Source organism: Melozone crissalis, unplaced genomic scaffold (assembly GCF_028551555.1).
Source record: "Melozone crissalis strain CALT ecotype California unplaced genomic scaffold, PUWL_Pcris_2 ptg000036l_1, whole genome shotgun sequence".
In the NCBI taxonomy this organism is placed as follows: domain Eukaryota; kingdom Metazoa; phylum Chordata; class Aves; order Passeriformes; family Passerellidae; genus Melozone; species Melozone crissalis.
This window is the reverse complement of record NW_026535814.1, coordinates 4,155,921-4,180,251: the sequence shown is the minus strand read 5'-3', so window position 1 is coordinate 4,180,251 and position 24,331 is coordinate 4,155,921. Positions and strand designations below refer to the sequence as shown.

General features: G+C 38.2%; 2 protein-coding genes across 2 annotated transcripts in view; one reads left to right on the top strand and one right to left on the bottom strand.

The window, feature by feature from the left end:
- PCSK5 (proprotein convertase subtilisin/kexin type 5) overlaps window positions 1–3,979 on the top strand; it is a 228,426-nt gene extending 224,447 nt beyond the window's left edge. Inside the window, exons 36-37 of the mRNA XM_054283563.1 lie at window positions 164–350; window positions 908–3,979. Of these exons, the coding sequence (XP_054139538.1) occupies window positions 164–350; window positions 908–1,311 (591 nt within the window). The 3' untranslated portion in view covers window positions 1,312–3,979. The remainder of the gene's footprint in view (window positions 1–163; window positions 351–907) is intronic.
- A 189-nt stretch (window positions 3,980–4,168) lies between these two features.
- ARSK (arylsulfatase family member K) lies at window positions 4,169–24,313 on the bottom strand. Its single transcript, XM_054283564.1, has 8 exons — window positions 24,045–24,313; window positions 19,939–20,068; window positions 17,866–18,025; window positions 15,023–15,305; window positions 11,418–11,589; window positions 9,308–9,532; window positions 6,270–6,494; window positions 4,169–6,188 (listed from the first exon to the last, which is right to left on the bottom strand). The coding sequence occupies exons 1-8, from the start codon at window positions 24,198–24,200 to the stop codon at window positions 5,920–5,922; spliced, it is 1,620 nt and encodes a 539-aa protein (XP_054139539.1). The 5' UTR covers window positions 24,201–24,313; the 3' UTR covers window positions 4,169–5,919.
- Between the last annotated feature and the right edge of the window lie 18 nt (window positions 24,314–24,331).

Below are 24,331 nucleotides of genomic sequence, written 5' to 3'. Positions count from 1 at the left end.
AAATCAGAAAACAGGAAATTTTGAATTTGGTATTGTATCTTCACATTGACAATCATGGTGCCTAGAGATGACAACCACGATGGTCAATGATAGGACAGAACTGCCAGGTCAGGTACAAATCACACAAAATTGGAGGTGCATCGCTTGTGTTCTGTGTTTGAAGGAGAGCAAACCCAAGTGTGAGAGATGTGACAGCTCATGCGTTGAGTGCAAGGGACCTGGTCCTCTCAACTGCACAGTCTGTCCAGCCAGCATGCAGCTGTTCCTGGAGGAAAGCCGCTGCCTGCCCTGCTGCAGCAACACTGACCCAGCAGAAACCCCAGAGTGCTGTGACTGCAGTGAAACACAAGGTAGGACCACGCTGAAAAGCAGGAATAGTGCTAAGTGTTTTATGGTTGATTTTGCTGACATTATGCTGCTTGAAAACTAGGGCAGAGCAAAAATGTGCTATTGATAAACAGTGTGTTCCTACTGCTTCATCAAAAATAGGGAAGGTTTTACTCAAATAACAACCATTATGTCTGGTGCTGGAGATGGCAACTTCTCACACTCTCAACTACTATGTTAAATGGCCTGGCATTTCATAAACTTACTGGTTTATGAATTAGCTTACTTCAGTGAAGAGACATCTGAATCTCATTGCATTTATGTGCCTGCTAGTTTTTCAGCTTCTTTCTCATTATTTTAAATAAAATACTAAAGAGCAGATAGCCCAACAACCTTATTGACATACTTGCTGCATAAGAACAACAAAACTATCATTGTGATACCAGAAAAGCTAGGTGTTTTGTTGACTGCTATTACTGCACCAGACACACTGTACCAGACTTTTAAGACACACACACACAAATGCAAGCTCATTTCACCCTTTTTTTTGTTGTTCTTTTGTTTTTATTTGCTATTGTAGATGACTGCGTATTACAGACAACTCTACCACCTGGACAAAAAAGCAAAACTATTTTATTTGTTATCACTTGCATTTTGCTTCTGCTTATCATTGGAGCCATTGTATTCATCTGGAGAAAGGCACGAACCAAAACCCAGCCTGTCAATAAAGGACGATATGAGAAGCTGACAAATCACTCCAAAACCTTTCCTTCCTCTGCGAGCAACTATCACAAGAATCCCAGTTATCATGAGGATCAAGTGATTGAATACAGAGACAGAGATTATGAAGATGATGATGATGAAGATGACATTGTATACATGGGCAAGGATGGCACAATTTATCACAAATTTAAATATGGACTTTTGGAGGATGATGAGGAAGATGAGCTAGAATATGATGATGAAAGTTACTCATTTAGATAACTTTTTACTAGTTTACTAACAGGAAATTAGTCCTATTCTACTGTTTTTCCTATGAAATTATAGCTATTTAGGTAATATGTTTTGTTACTGGATAGCATCCTGACCTCCAATTTTTTTGCTATTAATTATTCTGAAAGAAGAATAATTTCTAGAAGTATTTCTAGAAATTCCTTTTTTCTAAATAAATCTTTTCTAGGCTTTTAAGTAGCATTCCGGATATAATCTGGTTAAGAGACCAAGTTTCTATGCATTTGTGTGGAGAATAATCCTTTCCCAATATGTATTTGTGTAACTAACACAAACTTTTCTTCAGACCTTTTTGAAGAACCCTGCCAATCACTACTAGAAATGTGATAAGCATGATGGGTGCATCTACTTGATGAATGCCACTGGGAGAGGATGCCAGTAGTTCACTAATTTGTAATTAGAGTTACTCAGCAATTCATAATAGAAGAGGCAACTTGGAGGAATTTACTTAGATTTTCTTCATAATCACCTGGTGTTCCCTGAACATAATCTTCATAATCTTTACAGCATAATTTCCTATGAATTCATGTATCTATGACATGATATTTTAAGACTTAGGATTCTAACTACTTCTCATAACTATATCTTATTCACAGTTTGTATGAAATAGAAGAAAAATATTTTATATATCAGCCTCTGATCAATCTTTACTGCAGAGTTTGTCAAAAAATCTTGCATTTTACAGATGAATTCCTTTGTTTACAACAAAGGGCAATATTGTCTATAAGCATGGCACATACACACCAATTCTGCACCATGAGCAGGTGGTGTTTATACTGTAAATGGCTCAGGATGCTCAGATAATGGCAAAGGGGATATTTGCACTTTTCTGGTAATTTTTATTATTATTATTACATAAATAAAATTTATAATTCTGAAGAGAAGAATGGCTGTTTGTTGTGAATAAATTCTTTAGCCATCTTATATATGCTGTTACTCATTACATTTCATTAAATCTCAGAGTTTCTCTAGGTTTCCAGTAAGGAGTTGCTCTAAAAACAATAAGGGGATATATATATAGACTTACTGTTTACAAGGAATTGTGTAAAAATGCCAGCTTTCCATGGCTCAAAGCATCAGTGGAATTTTCAGTATTATATAACCCTAAAGATCTAAGGATAGTTCGATCTGTAAGATTAAAGATGTTTTATGGAGAAGTTTATTGCTTCCAATTTTAATTTTAACCTTCTAATCGTTGCAGCTTCAGTAAGAGAGAGGAATTAAAGGTAATGTGACTTCACAAAAGCTGAAAAAAGTACCTATGTTTAGCAAAAGCTATAATACAGCATTTGACAGCAAGTACTTCAGAAAGATACATGTTATCTTTCACTTTAAAATCTATTAAAACAGAAGAGGAAAAGAAGAGTGAAAAATCAGTTTGAAAGATGACACTGCTATCCTGGTTTTCTAAACTTGTTTAAATTAACAATATGCTTTATTCTTGTTGCTAATGGCTTATAGCACAACTGTGAGGATAAGCTTTGACATGCTTCCTCACATTTCAAAGGCCTATTCTTAGCTATGCCTGAGCAATCTGAAACCACAATGATAATGTGCATTTTCTTTATGGGCTCACAGGTTATGAAATTATATTATAATGAAAGGGCCAGATGACCCTGGAGGGGCAAAAAATTATTGAAACCATGGTGCCATAGTCAGGACTTAGGTTACTCAGCCCTTTTCCCATGCCCTGGCTTCCTGGGGGCAATGGGGCCCATCTGACAAAGCAGGGAAAAAGAATCTTTGGTCAGAGACTTGCCAGACTCCTCAAGAGAGCTTTAACTTAGATTTGTTGAGGAAGGGTGTCTGTCCATCCCAATCCAGCCAATCAAATATCAACACCTTTAATCAATGCCTATCATCAACATCTCCTATAGCATCAACATCTCCTATAAAAGAAGATCACTTTCAATATTTTTGCAAGTGTTAAGTTTGAAAATAGTACTCAAGAAGACACAAATTCAGGAACCTGTATTCCTTTACAGTGTCTACAACTAGAAATCCCTGCTAAGAGTCTAAAAGAAGACCAAGAAAATAAAAGCACAAGGAAATAATTCTAGTCTTGCTTCTAAAGAAACTTCATGGAAAACTGGTAGAACCAAGTAAGACAGTAAAAAAATTACAGAGAACACAATAGTACAAAAAGGAAATTCTGTTTTTCTGAATTATTTTATACCTTCTATTAATCTAAGTTCCTTACACTTTTTCCTGAAATAAAGGCATCCAATTATTTTTTAATCTTTTCTAGTCCTTTTTACATATCATCACCATTTCCCATCTCTGACTCCCATTGTCACAAACATTCACAAAGTTCTGGTCTCCTGGAAAACACAAATCTTTCTAATTATTCCTCAAGACTAACAGATACTAGAACTCTTCTAAATACCACATTAGCAAGTGGAGCCTTCTGTTTTAATAATTTCTCTTTCATCTTTCTACTTTGTGTTTTTGGAGGATACCTATTCCATATTACAATCAGACTGCAAGATATGTGACCCAGCAGAAGAATGATTTTACCTGGTTTCCTGAACAGCAACAAGCTCTGCTCTGTGAGCTGGCCCATTCCTGGAGTTTCCTGAATTTTCAAGAAGCCTGTCCCCATGCACTGGGCTTCTCTGGACAGTCTGTAGCACAAGATGTGGTTGCAAGATTTTTTTACCTATTTGTTCCTCCATTTCAGAGAGTATCACAAATGGCACTTTTGTAAACCTAACATCAGTGAGTCTTAAAAGCTCATCTTTGCAAGGAAAGTACTGTTCACGGCACTGACAAAATACAATTTTCCCTACATTTTAAACATTCATTCATTAAAAAGCACACACACAAAACACATCCAGTTCACCATAATTTTATTTTACTCCATTTTGGACAATGTACTGCATTCTGCCCAGACCTCTGTAAAGTGAGAAAATTTCGCTGTTCTTTTTTCTCTGGAACAAATTTTCATATGGATATAAATACTTCCTCTAATTATGCAGCCCATTTATTTTGTTTAAGTAATTTCAACTGTACCTGAACTCATTTTAATAAGAATTATAATGGCATGTGCTACAGGGTTTCAAGATTTTTTAACTCTGTGTGGGAAGTTGCTCACAAAATGAGTGTGGAGCCATCAGAAAATATGTCTCATTTTTATGTTTATTTTTACTGGCTTACTGCTACTACTGAGCATTTAATAACAGCTTCCAGAAAGCATTATGTATGAAGTATGTCATTCTGAACTGGTATATAGCAGCAATGATGGTGACCAAGAATTAGCAAACCTAAGCACTGCTGTAATTACATATTCCCATAAGTGGAAGAGCTGCTACCTAAATCTTACCTTCTTCCAAAACTACTTTCTTTTTGTCAGGTCACTGGAAAAATGGGAAACAGTATTTTTCTGTTAACTCTTCCTGCAAGCTTCAATTGTGTCTCCACTGTGTACATTTTAGGTTTCAATTCTCCACTCGCTGATGTGCATTAAAGCATTTACTTGCAGAATCTAACTGCATTCAAACAGTTTTTATTTTATGTTATACAAATCACACTGTCATTTTTCAGAGAACTGTTCTGTTCATAGGCTTGGCAAGAAGGGTTTTTCTTTTTAATTTATGATGATAAGCAGAGAGGAGCAAGAAATTAGCAGGCAGACCTTGCAAACATAGGGAGTCAGTCACATATATAGTTAAGCACTTGCATGAACCTCATCTATGTTCTGACCTGTACTGGTTGCCAACTTTTTGATGAAGTCTATGCAATCTAGACTTACAATACACACAGGAAATTCCACTGTAACTGGTACTTTACTTCACTAAGCTTTATAATCCTTGCTTTTCCTTATAAATAGAAGTTCTTATTGAGTTTGAATGCTTAATACTCAGGACTATTGCAATTAGCTAAATATTACCTAAATATTACACACAATTAGTATTTGCACACCACCCTTTCTATATACACTTACTTACACCTACAGAATAAAACTCTAGTTTAGAGTGCTGGCTAAAGTTTTAGTGCTGGCTAGTTATATAAAGTGCTCCTTGCTGTCACAGACATATTTTATGAAAAATCCTTTTGCCAAGATTTTTTCTCCTGAGAAGCTGAGAAGCCTCAGAGGAAAAGAAAACCAATAATTATCTGCTGCTGTGGAATGCAACAGGTGCATCATCTTTGATTGGTCTGATGTGGCTGCTTTTAATTAATGGCCAATCACAGTCCAGATGTCTTGGACTCTCTGGTCAGTCACAAGATTTTATTATCATTCCATTCCTTTCCTTCCTTTCAAGCCTTCTGATGAAATCCTTTGTTCTATTCTTTTAGTATAATTTTAATATATAATTTTCTTTTAATATAATATATATCATAAAATAATAAATCAGCCTTCTGAAACATGGAGTCAAGATTCTCATCTCTTCCCTCATCCTGGGACCCCTGTGAACACCATCACATTTGGCTTTCTGACACAAAGCAGTAATGGTTCAGTTATCTTTACTTTCAAGAGGTTATATAAGAAAATAATTATATCATTTGAAATACAGCATAATATTACAACTGCATTATGTTTTTATCCTCATTCATATGAAATCCCCAGGTTGTCCGTATCTACTTACCAAGCCACTTATCAATTGCATTCTCATACTTTTTTTGGTCCTTTAACCAGTCTTGATGCCACCTAAGGTTTGCAATAACACTTGAGTAATTTTGACCCAAACTTTGTTTCCAACTGATAAACTGTTGCTTGTTGTACTCATGAACAGAAGAAGAAACCTTTGGATAGTTTACTACAGAGCGAAGTATTTTGTCCAAAGAATGTACAGTTACTGGGAATTTTATGGCAAGATTTGTAAGCTCATCTGGATCAGCAGTAAGGTCTGCAACAAACAAAAGTCAGTTAAGATTCAATTTGCACTAAAGTTAATTAACGAGTCAGTCAAGATATAAAAGCAGCATACCAAAGAGTTGGGGCAGTACTGAAGAGCCATCCGAGTACGTGATGTATTTCCACTTGCCAGTTCTCAGCATATACACAGAGGAATTCACATTGCACCCGTGGAACTCACTCAGCACCCACGAGGGCCGAGGTCCTCTGGGTGACACCTCACTCTCAGCCTTTTCATGTAGCAGCGGTATAAGAGAATACCCACTGAGGTTCTGCGGCACAGGAATTCTTGCTATATCTAAGGAAAGGTAGACAAAACCAAAATGTTACTGCAGTTTTCAGTTTTAAAAAACTCTAACACAATGCAACCAATGTCTGAATGTTGATAATAAAATGTGCTCTCCTAATTATTATCCCAAAATACATAATAAAAAATACCTTAAGGAATTTCCCAAGACAAGCTGCCCAGCATCTTGATCAAATTTATCATCTGTGTATAACTTAAACCTTTAACAGAAGTTTGTGAAAATTATCACAATAGTCTCCTTTGACAGTTGGTGCTGTTTTATTCCTTAATCACGTTTGCAAAAATTTCTCCTTTGCTCTGACTATATCAGGCGGAAGAAAAAGAATAATACAGCATGAAAGGGCCCTAAAAGCTCCACACCCAACATGTTGTAGCTGTTTATTACTTGAACAATAATGGTGCTAAGCTCATCTGTAGCATTCTTTATTCGTGAATAATGAAATATAATTAAATGCTTCATAAAAGGTGGCCTTTATTATCACCTATAACTGGTGGGGACACTTGCTTCTCTGGCAGGACTGGAGATAAAGATGATATTTGAGGCAGTATAATCATAGTGCATGTACCGAAAACACCGGATGACTCCACAGCCTACCAGATGGCCACTAGGAGATGCTGTAATATCCATAAGCTCTGCAGCATCAACTTATACTACAAGTTTCTCTAGCTCCCAAAGATCAGGTTAAAAGACTGCAAAGGTTTTTCAGAAACATTCTGAAAAACATAGCTGAGCGTCCCAAGCATGTCCTAAAAACCATGTATGATAGTACTGCTATTTTTAATCACCCCACTACACATTGTTTATAGTAATTCAAAATTCAAAACTTTCCATTTCACAAAGCACCGTGGCAGTATTTAGTCTGTCTGTGTTGAGTGGTCATACTCTGTGCATATAAACTGCTCAAAGGTGACTCTTTCCTTCATCAGCACACATCTTCCTTTTTGTCCTCTGCCCAGCCAGCATCTGACAAAGTACTAGGAAGACCCACAACGTGTAAACCCAGCAAGCAGCTCTTGATCATGCATGGGCAAAAAAAATTTTGAACAAATACACACGACATTCCAACAAACGAAAAAGGGATATGGGCTCTTCTGTCATCCTAAATCAGTAACACTATTACTTGCAGTAACTGGATTTTCTATGTGTGAAGCATGTTCCAGCCATTCAGCAGCTTCTGCTTTTCCAATAGAGAGCCAAAGGTATTTCCACACCGACCATCAATGCTAGTGCTGCCTGGAGATTATGCTATGTCCTGTTACAAAAAGCAAGAGCTGTTTCAGGTCCAACTGTACATTCCTATCACACAGATTCTGCTGGAATCAAAACATTTGCACTTATTCTCAAAGCCAGTGCAGGAGGCAGTCTTGACCCAAGCATTTGGATGGCATCTTAAGAGAGATTATTTCCCTGTGACAATCCAAAGCAAAGCCATTAAATTTCTCAAAAAAATAGACTTGAAATCTGTTTCCTCACTAGTCAGCAGCAGCATGCAGACTGAGAACATAATACTTTATAGAGATGGCTCTTCAGGTTTTCATTTTCATCATACATGCCTTTTTGACATTGAGAGTACAGAGAAGGGATACTGCCAGAACAGAAGGAATGAATTATGCAACAAAGTTCTGGGGAAAAAAAGCTCAAACAAAAAATCCCCGGGGGGAAAAGACAGAAGGATGTTAAACCATCTGACCAAATATGTCACTTGGGAAAGAGAAATAAATAAGAGATTTTTAGCTATTTACATAGGATAACATAACTTGCATAAGATCCGTATGTAGTACAGATATATATACATAACAAATTGATGCCAAAATTTGGAAGAGAAAGCCACTCAGATTTATATCCTATTTTTCCCTGGATAACTGGTTCAAAAGTTTTGAGAAGACATAAACAGATAAATAACTTCTGTTTACTTTTTAGAAAATCAACCTAAAACAATATAGAAGTGGATTTTTCACTGATATTTATTGCTGGATGTACAGTTTTATTCACTCATGTTCTCCAAGTAATTGCAGTGTACATGTGACAGAAGCCTTCCAGACTGGTTTGAAAAAAATATTTCTTCTCATTGGAAGCCTAAAAGATCACAGATAAAGCCTCAAAAGATAACTTTACCTGATGTTTAATTCCAATTAGAATTGTCTCTTGCATGATTTACCACAGATAAGTGTTCAAAAATTCCCTCCTAAAAGTGATTTCCATATAAGTAATTTAAGTTTAGTTCTTTTTATTTTATTTTCTGTCCAATACTGAGTATTTTCATATCTCATAATGTAAGAATGGATATCCATTATCACATCTTTATACGTGTGCCCAGATCATTTTTACATTTCCTATACAAACCTTTCATCACACTTCTTCCACATGACCCTTTATAAAAGACATTCATTTGCTAAGTTAATGAACCTGTCCTCCTCCTTTCAAGTTTAGTCTCATCACTGGATGCATTTACACTGTAATTTCTACAGTAAACTGTTGAGTGTGAAGGCTAGCAAGGATTATTCATATCCAAAATGGGCTTTATTCCTTTTTTTACTAACAAATAATCCTATATATAATCAGTCAATGTAATTATGTGGAAGACAGTTACAGTAATAAGGAAGACAATCAGTTTCTTTATTTTTTCATCCATTTTTTACTTTTTCTGTTAAGTCTATATATATGGTCTACAGATAAATTATCTCCTGTAGTGTTACTGTGTTGTGCCTCAAAGTCAAGACATCATTCTGACTATTATGATACAAAGACAGAATAGTAATGGTAACAGGGAAAAAAAATTGTCACCTGGAATTACTTAACTCACCAAGCATACTAGGATAGATATCCACAAGAGATACGACGTTTGGTATTTGTTGCTGTTCTCTTAAACCTGGTCCCATAACTAAAAGAGGAATGTGGGAACTTCCCTCATACATGCTCATTTTATAAAACTGACGGTGTTCCATAGCAAGTTCTCCATGATCTGCAGTGAATATAACAATTGTTTTTCCAAGAAGCCCAGTATCTCGCAGAGCTGAAATAATCTCTCCTGCAACATCAAAAAGATACTGAAAAGGATACATTCAAAATATTTCTTCCAAGGTCCGTACCTGCAAAGCAGCATGCAAATTTCAAGGAATTCTCCTAATCCAGTGGAGGAAACTCCTTTTTTGTTGCACATATATTTGTGCAATGAAAAGTGAACATATACTCCTCTATTTTTGTACGTACATTTGTGCAACAAAGACAGGGCCAAGATCAATGAAGATGGTAGTTAAGCAAAGCACTTAGGCATCTTAAATATTAAAACTTTAGGATGACGCATGCCTAAACATACTAGTTAAAAGATGTTATAAAATAACAACAGCAGTGCAGTTACTTTGCAATCCCTTATTTCCTAAACCTGTAAGGCTTCCATTGTTTCATTCATAAAATGAGGGGGAGCAATTCTGTGTCTTTTAATTCACTTTGCCAATCTAATACGGTGTCCTGGTTTAGGTCATATGCCTAAAAGATTAGCTTATTTGGTCATCAATTTCATATTAGGATGCAAACAAATTCTTGTTCATTCATGGTCACTTTTCAAATCCAAAAATAAAATGCTGTAAATTAAGACTGACTTGAATTGTAAATTTTTTATCTGTAGACCTTCCTGCAATATCTGAAGAATTCTAAATGTACAACTAATTATTTCTTCACAACTTTCAATAATGTGCTTTTAAGAGACATTCCAAATGTAACTTTATTCTTCAGCCAATGTGTAACAGTTGTTATCCAGTCTACACATTTGAAATCAGCTTCTAAGGAAAACAACTTATGCCCTAAAATTCATCTTTTCTTCCACCTCAGCTTTTACAGTCCCGTTCACCAAAGTGTTTCCATAATTTCAGTTAGCACTTAATCAAAGAGATTTAGTTTCTCTTGTACATGGGTATCCTGGGTACAGAGGAAAAAGAAGGGTGGAATTTCCAGCACTATTTAATAACATTACCACCTATGTCATGGAGGGGGCATGGTTTTCAGCAGGAGACACTTAGGTGTGTTGAAGTTGATTAGTCTTACCTCCGTGTTGGAAACACGTGAACTGCTCCCTTAACTGTTGCTAAAATCAAGGGAGGCTGTAACTGTTTCTGAAACTCTGACAAGCTGTAACTATTCCTGGAGCAGCAGGAAGATGCTGCTTCCACCACTGCTGCTAGTGCTTCCGCCACTGCTGCCACGGTCAAGGCCAGCACTTACAGAACCCTTTATTAGGATTAATTACGCCTCCAGGCTTTGTTTTGTCCCTGTTTTCCATTGTTTCCTCCCGGCTGGAGAAAGGATAATAAATTGCAGAAACTATTTTGTCTCATTGCTTCCATTTTTCAGAGCTGCATGGTCCAGTGTGGAGGGGATGGAGATGACACATGCCATCTTGCCTTTGTCTGGGGAAACCACACTACATACTCTCTTTGGGGGGTGTTTTTGCTTTTTTGTTGGTGAACACTCTTCCTCTGGGTGGAGCACGCTCCTTTTGCATCCTCTTTTATCTATACTGTCTTTATTACAAGTTTTTTGGTAAAATTGTTGTTCCCACTTCTGGTCTCTCCTAGTATTTCCTGTGCTGGGAAGGGGATGGAGGAGGAGGGGCAGCTTGCATGGGGTATTTTTCTCATTGGGTTTTAAACCAGAGCAATGGGTCATGCCATATTTTGCTGCAGTCAATGGCTTTCTACAGAGCTTCAAACTGCTGACTGTGATTACTTTTCAGAGTGCTCCCAACTCATCTAAAAGGGTATCCTCTCATTTATCATATAGATTGAATGAGCAACTTCCACAACTTACTCCCAGATGTTTTGTTTTCAATTTTTTTCCTCCAAAGATCAGCCCTACCAGCACTTTCTTTAAAAAAAATCAGAACTAGAAAACCCACTGTGTAATAAAACATTACCTACCCAGCATGGCATCTGTCTCTGCACACATAGCATAATAAAATGCTCTAATATTTCTGACTTCTTCCTTTGTAAACTCTCCTGTGCAATTCTTGGTGTACGATGAGTAATAATCTACAGGATGCATCTCTGAAAGAGAAGACCACTTGGGTATTTTAATAGCTTCATAATTTACCTAAGAAATAAAGAGGAAATTAACATTACTTTAGCAACTGAATTAAACAAGTTTTTTAACACAGATTTAATTTTAAAAAGTATAGCATAAATTCACAGTTCTCAATTTATGGCCCAGGAAACAGTAGCTGCTTATTTGTTACACCATGCAGCTACCTCCTCCATACTTCACCACAGTTCCACAGGTAAATTGTTTTTTTAAAAACCTATGAAAATCAACTAGAAACTAAGGCGAGGAACCACAAATATGTGCTTTGCCAACTGCTGTATATTTTTAAGAGACATATCACAGAACACTCTTCTAGAGTAGGTACAGAATACCAGCAGAGAGTCTTCGGAACTGTAGAATAAGTATAAACCTATGGATCTAAAAGATTGGATGTTATGTGGGACTAGAGAACAACATGGAAAACCATGTAGTCTGGGAAAGCCTCCAGGACAGTGATGACAAGTCTTGGCAACTTAATAAAAAGAACTCACTACATTAATCCAATTTTCCAGAACTTTCTACATGTTTCTACATATGTCAATCCATTTAGTTATAAAGAAATGTAACATCAGTATGAAACAAAAATGCCAATCTATTTGTATATTCAAACTATGTGTAGTCACAGATATTGTCTGCTTCAGTACTGGCTTTAGAGTCTTTGACATACACATTTAGTCTTGACTGTCATACTTGTAAATATTCCCTTAAATAAAAGGGAACTTGAGGCAATTTCCTCTTGTACTTTCACTTGTTACTTGGAGGAAAAGCCAGCCAGCTAAACAAATTGATATATCTGCAAGAGTTCTACTGCCCACAGTAGTAAAACCTGGCTTTGTAACAGTCAAATAGATACAACAAAATGTAAGTTTCCTTAGGATCTATAGAAAACACACTGCTAGAAAAAATCATTAAGGTAAAATAATAATGCTTCAGTCATTTTCTTACCGCTCAAGGTCCTTGGCTACATTATGGAGCTACATTTTGGACTTTGCAAATGGTATTTATTAGCTGCTTAAGAGAGCAAAAAGTGTTCCTTTCCATCCATGACTCTTTTCTGCAGGACTTCAGTCTAGTTTTAAATATTTACAAAGCCACAATCCCTTTGTCTGTCTATGGTAATGTCCTGGGTAACCCAAAATGTTACTGTATTCCATATCTATCTGTGCCATAAAATTGTTACTGTGCCTTTAAGACCTGAAGCATGGCTGGAACCAGAACTGCAGGGCAGCTGGGAAATGCCAGTGCCTTTAAAAGGTCAAGAAACCCAAGGTGACTTCCTCTTCTGCTGAAGGAGGAGACTCCACTTCAGAGGGGCCTGATATGGGTGAGTTTCTGGGCTTCCAACTGTAGCAACTTGGAAGAACTACATTTAGTGAACAGAAACTGTATTCCCAGTGATCTTTGCAAACTCCATAGGCAGTGAAGCTTGAACAGGGGGTGATCAAGCCCATCAGTGTCCAGAGACCAGTTTCCCCTGCTCCCTTCCCAAGCACACCAGCAGATCAGAAGGCACCAGCACCAGTAGAATCCGGCTGGTGCAAGAGGAAGCAGCGAACAGCGGTGCTGACCCCACATGCGCCAGAACTTCCCATCTGCCACTAGACCTTCATAATCTCCAACCTTCCCAGGAGGGTTTGCTGCCATCCATCCCCTTTGTCTCTTGGAGTGCATGGTGGCAGGTGCCACCTTGGAAAGAGCCTGACACCACTTCCCCTTTGCCCCCCGCAGACAGTCATCAGTGGGGGGCTGTCAGATTAGAAGGGAGCTGCACCCCACCAGTTTGGGATCTCTTTGTTCCTGTGGAGCTCTTGGGATTCAGCAAGTTTGTATCTAGTGATTATTCACTGCTATTTTTTGCATGTTGCTGTTTCACTTGTTAGTAAACTTATGTTTTCACTTTTATCTATTGGTATTGGTTCCTTATTGGTGGAAAGGGATTGGTTGAAGCTAAGGGGAGGAACTCATTTCAGAATGTCTACCTCTTTGAATTGTCTTAAACCAAAACACTTAATTCACAACTAGGAAAGAAGCCACATGCCCTGAAAAATGACAACTTGTGCGAAACACAGGGGACCATCTGGTTGACAACACAATATTTCACAGACATACGTGTTGATACTCTGTTCTGTATTACAGCCCAAATAAACAGGACATTTAATTCAGTTATTCACATATGTGATCAAACTTCTTCATGAGATTGCCTCTGTGATTTTAAAAGACTGTTTCTTCCATGACCAAAAAAGAGCTACATTGAAGAAGAACTGGCCAATGGTCAGTAAATGGTAATATGTGGCACAAGGCAGTATATATACACAGTGGTGGGAAGGAGCCCAGCAAACTGTGCAGTTAAGGTACTCTGACTGGATAAAAGATGGCAAAAATTTGTCAAAGATGTTATAACTGTTTGTGACTCAAAAAAAGCACCTATGCTTCCCAAGATACATCTAACCTAGCAATCAGCACCCAGAAAGTTTTCCTTAATAACTAAGCCAGATCTCGCTTTTTGTAATTGAAAGGGCTTTTTTCCCAAGTTCTTCCTCCCCCCACAAACTTCTCACCATTTCTAGAAGAACCTACAACCCTCACTATCATGAAAAAAAAATCACATCTCTCAACCTTCATTTGTAAATCCTTCTTTTCTAAGTATTTGTATTTTTGGTACACCTAGATAAAGATGTTTAGCAATTCTGTTGTGGAAAAGGCCACAAGTTACATAAATTGCATACGGAGGGTTTTTTTGAAGTATAAAGTCTTATCAACCTAATTCTAATTCTGCAGCTGCAGAGAATATCAATGCCTTTCTGCAATTAAATCTATTGTAGTAAATTTGTATTTTATGGCAGTTAATGTCAATTGGAAACTATACAAGACTGAAAAAAGTATCTCTTCTTTGGAATGGAGTGTATATTATAGTTTTACACACACAGACATAAGGACACTTTCTTGTGCTGGAAAACATACAGTAGCACAGAAGAAGTTAACAGAAAAGGAAGACTTCTGTTGTGTCTTATGTTGCTTTGTGTTCTAGGTCCATACTGCAGAAAAAGTCAATCTTTCACTGTAAAACTCAGACAAAATTATTACATATAGCATCATTTCTAACAAGCAAAATACAGAATGTTCACAACATTAAGCTTCAGACCATTACCAAAATTAATTTACAGCTAAGAAGAGCAACAATCTCATGTTTCTTAATGTGTTTCTAGCTATTGAACTCTACTTATCGATTCAATGACTACTGCTAACAAACCTTTTCCCACAACAGAGAGAAATTTGTCACTTGTATTTTCTTAGCCTTTAATCAGAATTCTAATATCTCATTCAAGTATTTTCTTACTGTCTAGTGATATATCAAAACTGGGTCTATCTTGAAAAATCAGGAATAGAATATTGTATTAAAATACAGTTATTAATAAAGTAGCATTTAAATTTTATATTCACATACCTTTTCAAGCCAATAGGGAGATGTTAAAAATGTAGAGGATCCAAAATTTTCTCCTGCATAGGGTGATGGATATGGGTGTGGTAAATTTAGTCCCAAGTAAAGAATAAATGGTTGAGTAAAGTTAACAGCTTCTTCCTTTATCCAATTTACTGCTTTATCAGTATTCTGCCAATCTTTTTCCATTACTCTAAACTGCTTCCTATGGCCTGTAAGTTTCACCATGGGTCTTGCTTCTTGTCGGAGCAGGAAGTTAACATCCCTAGTCCAAGCTTCCACACGGTTACTGAAAATACATACACAAGTTACACACTCAACAGAAAATGTTTTCTTCATTTTTTTCTCCAAGCAAAAAGCATTATGAATTCCTGAAGAACTTCCCCTATACTTTCCGTTGCAATCTATTTGCAATACCTGCAAAAAGGAGAATTGTTATTCAATTGAGCAATAATGACTGTGCATCGATTTTATAATCAGACCTTCAGCCTTTTTATGTCTGCTTCTGAATCTTTTTTCTTATTTATTACCCATTTATGTCAGAATGGCTCTTGTCACATCTACAAAATAATACTTTGAAATACCATTCTATCTTGTGGACCTCTCTCCACTTTTTGGCACAGATTCCCACACTATTTATTTGTAAACTGGGCCAGAGATTTTTATGTGAAAGAGTATAGTGGGAAATAACTTAACTGGTGAGGCTGCCTTTAGAAACAACATTCTGGATGTGGCTTGTACTATTAATTAAACACACTTTAGACAAAAATCTGTAAGAATTATTTCTCTTGTATAAATTCTATCAAACAATAATAGAAAAGAGTGTAAAGAAAGCAAGAAGGAGGGGAAAACTGCAACGTTTTAATGACAAAATATTTTTGAACATGTTTTCTAACGTCATGGCAATTGTTGTCTCTCTAAAACACTAAAAAAAATCTGAGCTGCAAATGTCCTTGTTTCTTTGCTAGAGTGAATGATGGTGGACATTGGTAAGAGGCAGACTACCTAAGACCTTGACTAATCTTCATCTTGTTCATGGCAACTTCAATATAACCAAGAAATTACAAAGGAAAGTATAAAACTGCTCAAAGATTGATCACATCAAAACACAGCACTATTACTGTTTAAAGAGCATCTAACTAGTTTTATCCCCAAAGGAATTTTACCAATGCACTTTAACTTCTAAAAAAGCTATCTGTAACAATTTTTTTTATTGTTTTAACTTCTTGTTTAGGCTCACACTCTCAACCTACACAGGCTTAAATAAATTACTTAGAATAATATAGGGTATCTGGTTTACAGAGAAAGCATGTTTCATAAACATTAAAATGAAATTATGATAAAGGAGTGTGTGGGTGTGTCTAATTGTACCTAATGTCATAATACTGATTTATACAGAAAAAAAAAATGCTACGTAGGCCATAGGCCAATCTGATTATCCAGTCAGACTGAGATTAGGATCAATTTTAAAGAACCAAATCCCCTCATAACTAAAAAGGAAGCATTAAATAACTCTAACCTGTTTGTCATTAAAGAAAAAGCTTCTCTTTATTATTATTTTAACAACGGACATTATTATTAGTCAGTGAGACAGAGCATGTTCATAAAAACAACACAGAATGAAGATTGCCCAGCAGCCCATGAAGAAGATGGTGAGGAAAGATGCACCCCTGCAGTCCATGGAACAGATATCCACTTGCAGCCTATGAAGTACCCCACACCAAAGCAAATGGATATCCAAAGAAGGCTGTGATCCTGTGGAAAGCCTGCACTGGACTTCCAGCAGGACCTGTGGACCTGCAGGGAAAGGAATCCAGGCTGGAGCAGGTTTACTGGCAGGACATGTCACCCCCTAGGGAGACCCACACTGGAGCAGTTTGTTCCTGAAGGGGTGCATCCCATGGAAGGAACCCATGCTAGAGCACTTTGTAAAGAACATAAGCCCATGGGAAGGACTCACTTTGGAGAAATCAGTGGGAGAGGGACCCCACACTGAAGCAGAAGAAGGTAAGGAGTTGTCCCCTAATGAGGAGTGAGTGGCAGAGAAATTCGTCATGAACTGAACATAGTCCTCACTCCCAAACCCCTGTGAGTAGACGTAGTAGAGAATTTAGAAGTTAAGCTTGGGTAGAAGGGTGGTGGAAAGGTGCTTTAAGATTTGGGTTTACTTCTCGCCTTACTCTGGCTTCTAATTAGCAATGAAAGAAATTAATTTTCCTAAGTTAAGTCTGTTTTGTTGTGTACCTGAGTGATCTCTCTCAGTCCTTATCTTCATCGAGTCATTGTTTTTTCTCCTTCCTGCTCACTGGAGGAGGTGGAGTTACAGAACAGTTTATTCTATCATGGTGGCCCTGGTGTGTCCATCTGGCGTCAACCCACCACAACAGCACAAGTCTTTGAACACTTATGGCCTTCAAAAAAACCCCTCAAAACCTCTGACATTTTGTGACAGTAGGCTTAATATTTAATTATTATAGATATGGGGTTTCATTCTGCTTTTCCTACACTGTTAGTATTACCAGGAAGTCAGGAAGTCTTAAGGCAAGGCAAAAACAGTTTATGAATTTCACTTAGGGAGCAATAATACCAGTGTTAGAAAATAATCAATCATGTTGGGCAAACCAGTTTCTGTATTACCTTTCAACTACAGGTAAAAGCTAAAGTACAGCTGCAAGAGATAGACTTGCTTCTCCGTGAAGTTGCAAGACAGATCTCTGCCAAGCACCTAACACAATTTCTTTTAAGTTAAAGCTACTATCATTTCACCTGGAGACTGAAACCACGCGACAGCACACTACATGATTTGCTCACTGCTGCCCATTTCACAGCAGGAGAATCTACCTGATTACCTTACTGAATGATGCCCAGAAGTAAAGTCCAATTTCCCAAACTTCTGCGTATGGTAGCCATGCTTCTCCATGAGATCCATCCATGTTACATAATCTGGATCTAGACCTTTGAAATTATTCCAAGATTCTGTTATATGAGTGAAAAGACCACTCCACATAGCTGGGGAAAAAAAATGATGAGTGATTAGTACTCCCCACCTATAAGGTTGGGAAGGGATTAATCTTCTCATTATTACAGAGGTAAAAAGTCCAAACTGTGATACAATAGAACAAGGAATACAAAGTATTACTCTTACAAATCTTATTTCATAATCAATACAAGTATCAAAATTTACTCGAATAATCTCCAGAATTCCAGAAGAAGGTCCTGTCTTTCCAGGTACTATGCAATCATTAACTCAAGCTGTAATTAGATCAGAAATATTCTTCTTGATTTCTGAAAGAATCTGGTAGCACAGATCCTGATTAAACAATGCCGTATTTACATGTGTTTCAGAATGTTAGTTACCCTTATTACAGTTAAATTTAATGCAAGTTTAAAGTTAAGTATATTTGTGGAGAGAATTACAATACAGTATTCTCATAAATACAATATGCCCTCAATTTTATTCTTTTTAGGTAATCTACCTCACTACCACTTGCAGAAACAAAGTGAGAATATTAAAGAAGATACCAAGAAGAAAGGCAACCAAGGCAAGAGTTGCAAAGGAACTATGAGGGATGATTGTAAAAGTGAATTCCTATTTCTTTGCAGCTTATAAAGAATCATTCACTCTTTCCAGTGCTAATTCAGAGTTAAAGGTAGTTCCAAAATAGAACTAAATCACTTCACAAGCAATAGAAATATCCTGTAAGCAAAGTGCATCAACCCCATATGGCAATACCAGTCCTTTCCCCACCCCAAAGCCATCCTTCCCACTATATCTCTTCTGGTATCATCCCTGACACCTCCACAATAGATGCACCCTCAGCTCCTTGCAGGTATCCAAGCTCCTGGCTATGCAAAAGATATCCTGCTGGTTCAGAGCCCCACATATGAACTCAGTAGTCACAGCTACCTATAACACTACACAAGTGATGAGTTTAATTCCCTATGCACTTTCTTTCTCACAGGAGTACTAACCTGCCATTTGCACAAACTTCTTAAAATTAAATAACGTTAAGTATTGGTCTTAGCAATAAAAAATGGCTGAAAGACTCAAGCATCAAGAAAACGAAAGGAAGGCTGACTGCTTGTTCATGTAACGTCACTCAAAATTTGACCATGAGAAAAAGAAATGGGGACTAGGTAATCAACAAAGAGAATATTAAAAACGTAACACTATATATGACTGTCTTTGCCTGCTGTTTCTTTCAGTGTATGCTTTGAGAGGAAGGGGGACCTTTCTATAGCTAGATCAAGGAGTATTTAGATTTAACACAGATTAAGCAGGGTCTTTGCAACAATTGAAAAAGGTAGAAATGTTTTAAGATGTAATCTTTGATTAACGAATATAGTTTTCTTCTATCTTCCTAGCAAATTCTGCAAGTGTGAAATTGAACACAGAACAAGAATCGTATTAAGTAAAGAAAAACATGGCAGTATTCAATTAAAGCTACTGAAAGATGCATCATGTATCTAGAAGACAGTGGAAACTGCTACCACTTTATTCAGCTATTATTATTTATCATTCTTTGCTGAATACAGGAAAGATATTTATTAACTTTGTACTAGGAAGAGAGAGTAGTTCTGAGCGTAGTTTCAGCACTGCAGCAGAACAAACAGATGATTTATCTACAAATCCTGAAGATGTTTTAAAATCTGAAGCTTCAGTCCCAAAAAGATTTGGGAGCTTACACTTAATTGAAAAAATGAGAAACAAAAGAAAAAAGGAAGAAACATAAGAAACAGGAGAGATAAACAAATGAAAGAGAAAAATACCATAAGAATTCAAACACAAGCTAAAAAAAAAAAGGATCTTATTGAAAAACAAAACAAATCCCTCCCCATTAAATAATTTCAAATTTCCCATCATTACCACATATTTAAATTGACATATGCAAGCATTTATCTGGTGTTTTGCTTGGTTTTACCTGCACGCGAAGGACAACAAATTGGAGAATTGGTGTAGGCATTGAGAAAGACAGTGCCACGTCTTTTCATAAAATTTATGGAAGGTAAATCCACAGTCTGATTTCCGGGGAAAAATGTCAGGCGTCCATCCTGCAATGAGACAAAAGCAACAATGCAAATGTTGCAAACTATCGGCCACATTAATTCATATATTTGTTACCGTGGACTGGTGTTGCTCAAATGCTGCCGATTCTATGCAGGTTTGGAAAACAGTGTTGAGAAGCCCTAAGTAGAACAATATAAAAAGGATCACTTTTGAAAAAGTGCAATGGAAATATTAACTGGGCTTCTTTATAGTAAAATTAATTCCACTGCACCACTATACATATTCCAAGCTCCAGTTCTTCAGGGGTGGGGTTGTACCATGACACATTCATGGGCATAGGTGCAGTACCATGACACAATGGGAATAGGTGCAGTGAACAATAAGGCTGGATCCCAATTTAGATGTGTGCACTAGCATATATTTCTGTGAAACCATCATTGATTCCTCATACTTTCTAAAGGTTTATCCATACTACTTCTCTGTGAACTTATTTGAAACTATGGACTGGAAAAGGGATCAGAAAGCTAAAGAAAGGCTATTCTCCCACAGAAATCCCACCCACAATGGTTCCCTTTTGATACGTCCATAATGCTAATTTTGATGCTTTCATAATGCTTATTTCATTTCAATAACCTATTTGTTTAGACAGATTTTTCAATCAGTAACTGAAAAAAGATTAAACATTTTGAATAGGTAATTTTACAGTAAAATATTATCATCACATGAAACCAGGTTTCATGCATATTTCATGTCACTGTGTTTCATCTGTCACTTTTATTCCCTTCCTTGGTTGAATAAGATGAGCCAACACAGCCCCAGCCTGACTGGCTCTTCAGTGAACAGATAGGCAGCAGTGCATCTGCAGTTTTAACTACAGAAAAATGTAATTCCCAGCATTCGGTTTCAGGCAGAAATACTCTTGGATAACCCAGCAATGTAGAGAGTCACTTCATTTGGTACCAGTAGAGCTAACTGCAGCATCCCAGCCTCTGAACTCAGCTCATATCAGAACATGCTACATGAGCAATCACCTAATCTCGTATACTACTACAAATGGCATCTTGATCAAGCACTCAGTAGGACAAACTGGAAATAAAGCTGTAATACACAATAAGAACTTGAACAAAACTTTGGACTGAAAGCGCTCTTTAGAAAGTTGTCCTGGTTCCAGCCAGGATAGGGTTCATTTTGGCAGTAGCCAGAAGGGGACAAGGCTAAGACATGGAGGTTATTGTGTAACACATGACATTTTCCAGGAACAGGGAAAGGGGTCCTTTCCAGGTCAGAGCAGTGTGGCAGCCAACAGACACTGTCGGGCTCTGCACAGTATAGCGGTGAGCATTCAACTGTGAATTGCTCACCTCTCTTGTACATTTTTGTTATTCATGTTATTGCTGTTATTGTTCTAGTAAATTGTTCTAGTTCTGCCGTTTCTAGTAAATCGTTCTGATAAATCTGCCGCAGAAGAATGGGAGGGGGACAGAGAAGCGAGCAAGTGGGACACGGTTTGAAGTGATTTCAGTGGGAACACTAAATTAGAGAATACTACTCCTAAACCATGACAAAAGCACTCAACTGCTGCGCAGTCCTGTCAACAACACACTATTAAATTTCTCCAACAAAGTCTTGTTTGAACAGCTGGAGACAAGAGTTTCTTACATTGATACTGTGATACCATATTCAATGACACAGCAGCAAAATAACTCTGTATTCTTGGTGTCACAGTACACTTAGGGTACTGTAACATGATTGTTGTTTCTACAGATGATAGGGTATTCAGTGAAAGTAGTAAGGCTGAGAAGGTGGAAGCTTAACAACTATTTCAGGAAATCCATCCCCTAAGAACTGTGTAGGATTTCCAGGTTTTGAAATACCTAAGGAAATAAAATTACTTTAACACAAACAAGCACTTTTCATGCAGAAACTTGAGCTGCATTGCGAGCAAAGCCTGCCATCCATCACACAGTAAATTTCAAGTAGCAATTCAGGAGCTGAATTGCCTACTAGCACATTTCAGCAGGAAACCCTTGGAATAGCACAATGCCTGGTGTAACACAGCAGCAGAAAGCTGGCTGTTCAAGTAAGAGGTCACTGTTCTGCAGGCCAAACACAATCCAGCATCACTGTGAAGAAAATTCTTGTCCCACTTGGCAAAATAGCTGTGATTCGTTCATAGGCAGTGTGACCCACAACAAAGGCAGGCATACTTTCTAATAAAAACCCAGACCTTTTAACAGCTTGCAGGACTTCAGCTTTTTCCCAGAAAAACTGCTAGTTTCAACAGTACCCCATCCTTCCTATTGTCTACTAGTGATGTAATCAAAATGGTTCATCTATTTCTACCTTCAAATCAATATCAGAATAAAAGCTTACACAACACATTTCTTTTACTCTTCTTTGTATGCACTATGCAAAGATGACACTTTTCAAAAACAGCACCCTGCTCTTAAGTGTTTCCATAAGAATTCCACAAAAATTGTGGGTTTTATCTTCTTCTTTTTTAAGGGTTACCTCATTAATCACTGTAATACGGTTTACAAGAATCTCCCTGCTTAAAGGAGATATATAAAAGTTCACCTAAGGTTTGTCTGCAGCCTCTGCTAACATCTGGATATAAAATGGACATTGACTAACCCTCACGATCTTGAATAATGTAATTTTAACTATTGGTAAATAGACTTCTATTAAAAGGTGAAAATTTGGAGAAAAAACCCACATATTATTTTGGAATATTAAGAGAGACTATTTACTGAAAATAAAACTAACAAAGAATAGAGTCAAAGGAAGGAAAGTCAATAAGGAGCTATTACATAAATAAAGAAGAAGCTATTTCTTTGTCTTTGAAATCACAATGAATGTGTTTAAAGACAGGGTTTGAAAAAAGATAATACATGTTTACCAAATATTTAGGAGAAAATCATCCCAAGAAAAACAGGCAGCAGACAAGAAGCAAACTGCTTTTATCTGTGCAGTCAAGGAGGGAAGCCCAAGAAGGTTAGGGATCAAACTTCCTCATAGTTAAAGAGAAGTGATGAAATGTGAAAGCACCTGGAGCTTAACACCACAGAGCTTATGTTTGATTCTACAAGGTGGGTTCAGGTGAGTTAGAGAAACCAAGGCTCCCTGGAGTAAAACACACCAAAGCATTCTTAGTATGCTGGTGGGCACAATGAGACAACTGTGAAGATACACGAAGGATTAGTATTTGTGAGTGGGAAAATTTCTCTGTCTGAAGGGTAAACCAAATATATTAATAAATCACTGTGATGAAGCTGCTACATGCCTACTGCTAGAGACACACGCCTGACAAGTTTACTGTGTTGTTATACCTTACAAGAGCCTCAATAAACCAGTACTCAGTAAGCCAGTAATTTCATCTGTGATTCTAGAAATTCGCTATCCCATTTGTTGTGGAGACTTAACAGCCATAGGACTTACAATGGGAAGGGTAACATGGTTTAGTGACCTTGCTTGCCATTAGGCTTTTCAAGCGAACCGAAGAGCATTGACTGCACACACCAGCCCTGCTCCAGGGACAGCTGCCCGGCCAAGGAGTCCTGCTGGTCGCCCCCCTCCCGGGCGACAAGCTCTCTGACCCCAGACCAAGGGAGCCACCTGCGCAGAGGTTTTCGGCTGCTGGGAAGCCCCTGATGCGAGCAATGCGCACCCTTCTGGGAAGCGGGCCGCGTCTCGGTCGGAACACTGGGGTAAACAGTCGGGGTGCGGCTGTCTCGTCGTACGGCGGGCCCGCTGCTAATGCTCCTCCTGTTGCAGCCCCTGCCGCCGCTGTTGGTGCTGCTGCCGCCGCCGCTGTTGGTGCTGCTGCAGCCCCCGCCGAGCCGCAGGCGCCCCGCGCAGTGAAACCGCGCTTGCGCATGCCCGTGCCTCTGGCCTAGGTAATGCATCCATACGGCCGCGGTGTCTCATCCTCGCTCGTTCCGTCCAGGCCACCGCCGAGAATTTCCCCCCCCCGCCCTGCCCTTACGAGTCAGCGTGTCCTTCCACGCCCCGATCACTCACCAAGGAGTCGCAGGCCACCAACACCACGTTAGATCGGGGCTGGTCCCCGGGGACGGCGGGCCGCGGCCTTGCTCCCGCCCCGGCGGCCATGAGGAGCAGCGCCACGCCAGCTAGCCCCAGCGGCCCGCCGTTTCGCTGCGGCCCGCAGTCTCGCATCGCCCCTCCACCGTGGCCCCCAGCTCTCTAACCGAGGAGCAGCAGCTCCGAAAGCAGATTCCGGGGCTCTGGCCACAGCGAAAGATTTGACCCCACCGCACGCTACCCGCTCACTGCGGCCTACAACTCCC